This window comes from Porites lutea, chromosome 10 (assembly GCF_958299795.1).
Source record: "Porites lutea chromosome 10, jaPorLute2.1, whole genome shotgun sequence".
Classification (NCBI taxonomy): Eukaryota; Metazoa; Cnidaria; class Anthozoa; order Scleractinia; family Poritidae; genus Porites; species Porites lutea.
In genome coordinates, this window is record NC_133210.1 from 16278010 (window position 1) to 16285958 (window position 7949).

A 7949-nucleotide genomic window follows, 5' to 3' on the forward strand; every position below is an offset into this window, starting at 1 on the left:
TATAGTCAACCTTTTTTTCCTTTTTTTTTTTTTTTCGTACAAGCGTTTTGAAAATGCTCTGAATTGCAGAATTTCCATCGGGCGACTATGTTTACGCCGATATTAAACTTTTCTATTTTTCACATTTTTCTCGCTGAAACTTTTGAAATCAATTTTGAAAATAGTTTGCCAAAAGAGTATTTTTGGTGAAATCATTAAAAAACAAATAGAATTTTTTGTTATGACGCTAGTTTCTCGGTAAAGTTATACTGACAACGTTTCTTAAGGTATCAGATACACACGTGAAGGGCAGGCAATTTGACCCGATTTGGATTGGATATTCAGCAACCTGGATTCCCTATTCGACTCGTTGGCGGGATTCTGGATTCCTATAGCCGGATTCCAGATTCCAAAGCCCAGGATTCCGGATTCCACAAGCAAAGATTTCCGGATCCGGAATCCGGATAACCTTCAGCGTCATTTTTTCTCCGTTATTTCTGACTTTGCTATTGAGTCAGAGGCTATGATGCGAGGGGAATAATTGTTTTAGTAAAATCCAACCAGCTGGTCAAAAAATATCGAGATTAAAAATCTTTTAGCTAGTTGAAGCTAGACTTTAATCATTTTTTGCCGCCAAAAAGCGCGCGCTTTTCGCTACTAGTAGGCTATAACATATAGCCTAGTAGTAGCTCAACCAATCAGAACGCATTATTGATAATAGACCACTAGTTTGGATTTTACTAAAACTGATTATCCAATTTCATGCCTAATAGAGGAAACTCGGACGGGTGAATCGGGATGATCCTGAACTCGCATTTAATATCCGTTTTGGCCATAAAGCAACCAGCCCCTAATTATTACCCCAATGGCATCAGAAATTGAAGCGTAGCGAACCGAGGAGTTTGTGTCAGGTATGAAATCATTCACTGACGTGCTCTTGGGGTAAGATAAGTGTTGCATTAAACGAAATTCTTAAGGGTTTTTTGGGAACAATGACCAAAGGGGAACAAACAAATTTGGGAAAAGGGGCGCTTAGGAAAGGACCATTGATTCTCCCGGCCTCGCACTCTTTACCTAGTTTAGGGTGTACGACTTGTGGCTGTTCTAAAGCGCTTTTAAGATTAGGAGACTGTGACGCGCCCCTCTCCCCGACAAATCCCACGCCAAAAGCAAAAGTAAAGCCATGAAATAAATATAGGAGAAGTGAAGCGTTGTAGCCATTTAGAAAAAATTAAGCCGATCCACCTCTACGGGTGTACTTTTGACGCCACGTTTGAAATGTTGGCTTTGACGAGGTTTCCTTTGGGTTCACTGAGAGAACACTGTGCGGCAGGGTGTTTTGAGCCACACTTGATACACACGTGACTGTTCAGACTGGCATCCGGTGCACACCTTTCCAGGATGAAATACGCTAACAAGTGCCTTTTGGAAAGGACTGGGGACGGGAGCGCATTGGTCCTTTGTCCGAAGAAAACGAAAAAATTAGTTACGGCTTTAAGCCAAAGTTCCCAATAGATGTCATCCCACGGATATTGTTCAGGGGCTGATTGCCGGATGAAACGAAAGTGTTCGTCACAGTAAATCCTGACACCTGGTTTGGCTTCAATAGCGCGAACAATTTCGCGCATACTTCATCAACCTGGGCCAGTGTCGGTAGCTTGTTTTTCGGAATAAGTAGCAACAAAGATATTAAAGGCGGAAAGCCACCGTTTCAAAGCACGTAAAGACAGGCTCACCCGTTCTCAAATGTCCAGGGTTGTTTAAAAGGCTACAATCATTGACAAAAGTCTTAGGACACTTTTGCATGTCTGAGATGTTTTCCAATTCACACAGGTCTAACCCCTCCCCTCACCATACAAACAATGTTGGACGCGTGTATCAAGAATTTGGTCCGAGTTTCAACTTTATATAGGGTATGCCACTGATAGCGGGGCTCCAACGCGCGCGAAGCGCGCGTGGGACAGAGCACCATACTCATAGATTATGGTCAACCTCTTTTAGTTTGGTTGTCACGTGATTGACCGAGCGTACGTACGTACGTACGCGTCTACGGATTGTACGGGTGGGGTAGGGGAGACTATCAAAAGGAAGGGAGGGGTGTCTTATTTGGAAGCTGTCCGCTGACCAGTTAATTATTTTACTAGATCGCGATCAATGTTCAGTCTCATACTTTCTAGCTAGTTTGGGATCGGAGCACAGGAAAACTGATACACATATTGGACATCAATGTTGTGATCAATTGACAGCTGTCAAAACAAGGTATCCGCTGACCAGTCTCACTTGACTGTATGGCGGGCTCAGGTGTCGACCCATCGAGGTCAAGTATTTTTTTTGAAGTTATCCGCTGACAAGGTACTGGTTTTCAAATGATCGCAGGCTTAAGTTTAATTTTTTTCTTTAATTCATATGAAATATGTCGTGTTTATGTGCCGCACAATAAAAAATTTTGATTTCAAACTGACCGCGGACGCGAAAATTCAGCCAGCTGCTACAGGCAGGGAAGACAGTTGCGAGTTCATGCGGAAAATTTATGCAGCATCTTGAATCTTGTTACTTTGACAGCTGAAGCTGACAGAGTTTTGTGTCAACTTGTGATGTTTTTAACTGTCTTTTTCCACTGGATGTACAAAATGAAATTCAGCTGCTATCAGGAGTCTTCTGTTATTTATGGCTAGTTTGTTTATTTGGTTTTTGGTTGGGTCAAAGTCGGAAATCCGATTTCGCATGGCATCGTTTTCGCTTTCACCTTGCTTAATGCGTAAGAGGGTTGCAAAGTCTGAAGCGATACTGGCCTTACTTGACACCTTTCAGGAGCTGCATCTCGCGTGGTAAGCCTAAGTAATTATTGTATTTGATGTTTGTTTTTTATTCCTAATTTAATGAAGTCGAGCGTAGCTAGTTTATGCGGCTATTTTGTTTATGAACGTTTGTAAGATTTGAGACAATGATCTGACCGAGTATCAGGTTGGTTATAAGCTTACAGATCTTTAAAAAGCCTTTAGACATTTTCTCACCGCAAATAGAAAGAAAACGTTTCAATGAATATTTAGTTATAATTCTGGCTGTAAAAGAAAGGTTTGAGCGATTTCGTTGCCTCGAGTTCGTCTTTGAAAAAAGCAAACACCGGGAAGCCGGCTTAAAACATAAACTTCAGCTTTAAAGCTCGAAGACTCAGGATTTTTAGAGACACTTTAATACTTGTCTTCCTGAATGAAAATTGTCGTCTCTGTATATGTTTCACCGAATTATATTTCTTTTATTGATTGTTAGTACTGTCTCTTGTAATTTTAATCACTGTGCCGATTGTTTTCAGTCGTTCAGTGAACAACGCTTCCCGGAGTACTCAAAATGCCGCGCGTTAAACCGTTTTAAAATAAAAAATAAACATAATAAATTCTTTATTATGTTGGAGCGTAACTGTGTCAATGTTCATTCAAACCCTCGCCACTGCTAGCACTGCAAAAGTCAGAACCGGCTGCCCGTATAGATGATTTAGAAAATTTATTTAACTGTTTACGGCTAAAACCCACGCGTGCTTCGATCGTCCTGAATATTGAATAATAGCAATTTGTATCGCAATATTGTGAAATACTGCATTCTGTTGTCCGAGGTCTGTATGATAAAAACAGTGCCTCATAGTACTGTTTCACCTCAGATGTGATGTATAAGTGATATAAAAGCTTGGTTTACACGCACCCAGATTTGTTGGCAAGATTTTGTAAAGTAAACTTGTCGAACGCAAAAAATTCGGCCGGAATTTTCTTTCCAGGCCTAATTAATCTACGGTGATCAAGAGCCATTATGGCTCTTAATATAAATGTGATCGAAGATGATTGCCAGTTTTTGGGTGTACTTATGAGGCTATCAACTCGATGTGAGATTTGGTTCACTTGGGCTGTTTGCAAATTATTTTTGTCTAAAATCACTTAGCCTTTCCCTGAAAAATCACACTCTAAAGTTAACTGAATTGTGGAATACAAGTTTATTGTTTGATTTAAATTATAAATTTATTAATGGGAGCCTCGCTTTTAGCCCTGGCTAAATCTATATATTATTATTATCATAAAAGAAATAAAGGGAGATGTAAAGAATCAACCATAAGAAGACAAAAAATTTGAGCCCCAGATGGGATTCGAACCCACGACCCTCCGTGTTCTAGATCGCGTGCTCTAACCTCTGAGCCACTGAGGACTCGTTGGCGAGCAAGAGTCATTTTTTGTGGGTTGGACTTGCGAATCGCATCGTGCAGTCACACAGTCCATCACAAGCAACACATTAAGGCTTAACTGTATCACACAGTCACATTAATAGTAAGAAATGTCTCACCCATGAGGGAAAACTGCTAGAAAATTTCGACAAGGATGCAGTTTCATGAGTGAAGCTAGAAATGACAGAAAAATATGAATATTGAACTGCTGTCCCAAAGACTTTTGTCCATGATTGTAGTTGTAGATAGGTAAAAATGAAGGTAGGATTGGCTTAGCAGGAAGTGGAACTACAACTCAGTAGTACACGTTGAGCCGTTTATCAGTTTATAACATAATCAAAAGAGGACAACTTTTAATTTTCTTCACAGATAACAGGGGAATGACTTGAGCGCTGTCATATTCTGCTCGCGTCGTAGTGGAGTGTGCAAATATTTTTTTTCGAAAAAAATCGTTTCCCTGAATAACTAGTTCTCCCGTCTAGATTTTACTTTATCTGTAAAGGTAAACGTTCTTCCAACATTAAGACTGCCGCCTGGCTAGCTCAGCTGTGAGAGCTCTGGTCTGCCGAGAGGTAGGTCGCGTGTTCAAACTCCTTCCAGACCAAACCTCAGGGTCTTTAAATAACTGAGAAGAAAGTGCTGCCTTTGTGACGACATCTGCAAATGGTTAGACTTTTTTAGTCTTCTCGGATAAGGACGAAAAACGGTAGGTCCCGTCTCACAGCGCTTTCACTGATTTGTTCTTGTGGGACGTAAAGGAACCCACATCACTATTCGAAAAGAGTCGCTGTCGAAGACCCCAGTGCTGTGGCCAGCCTTTAGGAGTTGTGGGATTGGGAAGGGGATGGATGGCACCTCGCATGGGACCTGAGTTCCGATTCGTGCACATTCCCTCCGGGCAGGCCTGTATACAGGAAAGCCGATAAATAAATAAATAGGGAAAAACATAAAAAGATGACCCTGTCACATAATAAGCTCTAGGACGACAATTATTTTCCTTAATTTCAGGTTAGATCAAGTCTTAGTCACGTTATATTTTGGGGGCAGAGGGATTAGGGGGGGGGGGGGGTGGAGGGGTTGCATTGTGGTCCTAGTTAAAATTAATGCCTACCTTTTCTCGTTTCCAAAAGGGTAACTTGCTTTTTCATATTATTTTATTCATATGTGGTAAAATTGATGGTACCCATTTTTCTTGTTTGTTTCTGAAACGATTAGCCCCTTCCCCTCAACTCCAAAGTCAAATAATCATCCTTATCGGGGCTGGGGTACGGGGGGGTGGACGGGACATGCAAAGTTTTTGGTTGGGTTATGCGTCCGCCATTTTGTCCTTTTAGGACGGAGACGACTTTCCACCGAAAACTTGATTGGCTCTGCCACAGGCAGCCCAATTTACTCGTCATTTTCAACATCTAGGCATAATTTGATTGACACGACCGCGTAGCTTGACACCAGATTATGACGTAATATTGTTGTTTTTATTGGCAGAATCCAAATTTTCCTCAAGAAACGCAAAAAATACTTAAAAAATAAGGTGTCTGATAAAGTCAAAAAGTTGGTTAACACAAAAAAATAATCCAACAGTCATGTCATGATGATGCCATCTATGACTAAAAAGGAACTGGCATCATTCGACATCTTGGATCCGTCATTTTGAATTTATTACACGTAATTCATTTTACTTAAAATTTGAATAAACCGAGATAATCTTAATAATGGAAAATTTAATCTGCGTGTTAAAGGATGCTGAGGAGGTAAAACAATCTGGAAGTTATGAAATTCCGAGAGAAATGAACACTGTTGAAAACTATACCCAGCATCTGTCATTTACTCACATAAATTCTTGTTTTTTCCTCAAAGTAGTCACTAAAAAGCCTGGATTTAATTGACAGTTATACCAACTTTGATTTTAAAAAAAATGTTATACTCAGTGTACTATAATAATTCATTAACTAAGGAAAAACTGAAATAAAACCTTAAGTTGTTCTAATAAAAATGCAATATTTGCTAAAGGTGGCTGACAAAACTCGGTTGCTGTGGTAATATCAATGTTAAAGTACACGTCACGTCGACTTTAAATCTTCCAAGATGGATTTTAGGAAAAGTCTCTAAGTTTGACAGTCATAACTTGAACGGTCCCTTTAAGTTATTCCTTGAACTTCTCAGCGAGAGGGTGCCGCAAAAGTCTCCTCCCCCCCCCCCCCCCCCGGTTTGAAAACGGATGCTCGCATTTTGGAACAAATTTTCCCCAAGAATCCTAGCAACAGAAGGAAACTACAGAACTTTAAGATGACGAATTTTTAGAGAACATCATTGGATTGCTGCACAAAGCAAAAACAATTTGCTTGTTGCCACTTAACCGGTAGATATACTTTCAGTATAGTGCTTACGTTGGTTCTACCAATGCTTGCGGTAGTGTCAAGTTTGTTTGTCACCATGTAAAAATTTTAAGGGTTACAGGCGATTATGCATAATATGAAGTAAGAACAATGCTTAAGAGCTAATCATTAGTTAAGTGTTTTTGTTAACCATTGTTTTCCTCTTTAGCGTTGGTAGCTTGCTTAACGGCGATCAGTTTATACACAGGGGATTCCTCTTTTATTCCTCGGAAATCCAGGCAAGGCTTCCCATTTTTGCCAAGGTAGGGAGCGAGATACTTCTGTAAACGCTCTTCAGTGACAAGCGAAAGATCAAATACACCGTGTGTAGTTGACGAGTGCCACTCCAAAAGACTCTCAATGGATTCAAAAGCAAATGGGATAAAAAAAAGGTCATGTTTGACAATTTGAAATCCCGCTGATAAACAGTAATGCTTGATATTGGTTTTGGACTCACAACGGTACATCTCGTTGCAAATATGTTCTGCGTTCTCTGGATTTAGCAGCATGTAAGCGTTGAACTCAAACGGAGGCAAACGGTCCTGGTAGCTAATAGCTATTTTACCTCCAACTTTCAGACTTGAAAACATGTTGTTGAAGACTCGTTGTTTGTTAGTCATCCATTGAAGTGCATAACTACTGAAAATGATGTCGTAGACTTCAGCTCCAATTCCTGGGAAGTTTATAGCACTTCCTTCTACGAATGAGAGATTCTCGATTTGATTGTGCGACTCCTTGGCCAGTTGAATCCGTTCCTTGTCAGGATCGACACCAATAACCTTTCCTCCGGGTCCTACCAACTCAGCTAGGTATGCAGACAGTTCTCCTGTACCGCAGCCTAAATCCAAGATGGTGTCTCCAGCTTTGGGGCAGACATCGGTTTTGATGAAGTCTTCACCGTCCACTTTTTGCTTGGACGACGAGGCTTGTTGGTAACCTGCTGCTGCAATGTGTTGCATTTCTTTCATTAGCTAAGGGAAAAGTCTCACCGATCGGTTAAACGGGATGGCGGAGTCGGCTCTTGAGATAGCAACTGAAGCACGTTAGGAGACTCACTGTATACAAACATTGTTTTTGTTATTCAAATTTGCTATGACTAATGAACAAAGAATATATAGTATTGCTGTAGGATACTGAGATCAGGCTTTTCCAGCTGCAACATTCATTTTTTTCCCACGGCGAAGTCATTTCGCCTCACGACATACTACGCGACCAGGTCCGTCGACCGACAAAATACAAATCGATCATCGGTACGTGTAACCAAAAATTTAAAACTGCAAATGTCGTCGTTTCAGCGCAGTCGACGGTTATATTGCCGGAGGGCTCATCATAAGTATGCATTTATTTTTGTGCAAACAAATGTTTTCCTTTTCAATGATTTTGGCGTG

The 7949-nt window shown here is 40.6% G+C and overlaps 1 protein-coding gene across 1 annotated transcript; it reads right to left on the bottom strand.

Annotated features, from left to right (window-relative positions):
* Positions 1-5644: 5644 nt before the first annotated feature.
* LOC140950484 (demethylmenaquinone methyltransferase-like) lies at positions 5645-7609 on the bottom strand. Its single transcript, XM_073399720.1, has one exon. The coding sequence runs from the start codon at positions 7527-7529 to the stop codon at positions 6708-6710; it is 822 nt and encodes a 273-aa protein (XP_073255821.1). The 5' UTR covers positions 7530-7609; the 3' UTR covers positions 5645-6707.
* Between the last annotated feature and the right edge of the window lie 340 nt (positions 7610-7949).

Excerpts from the sequence above, each read along its gene's own strand:
- LOC140950484 (XM_073399720.1), bottom strand. The coding sequence starts at position 7,529 with ATGAAAGAAATGCAACACATTGCAGCAGCAGGTTACCAACAAGCCTCG.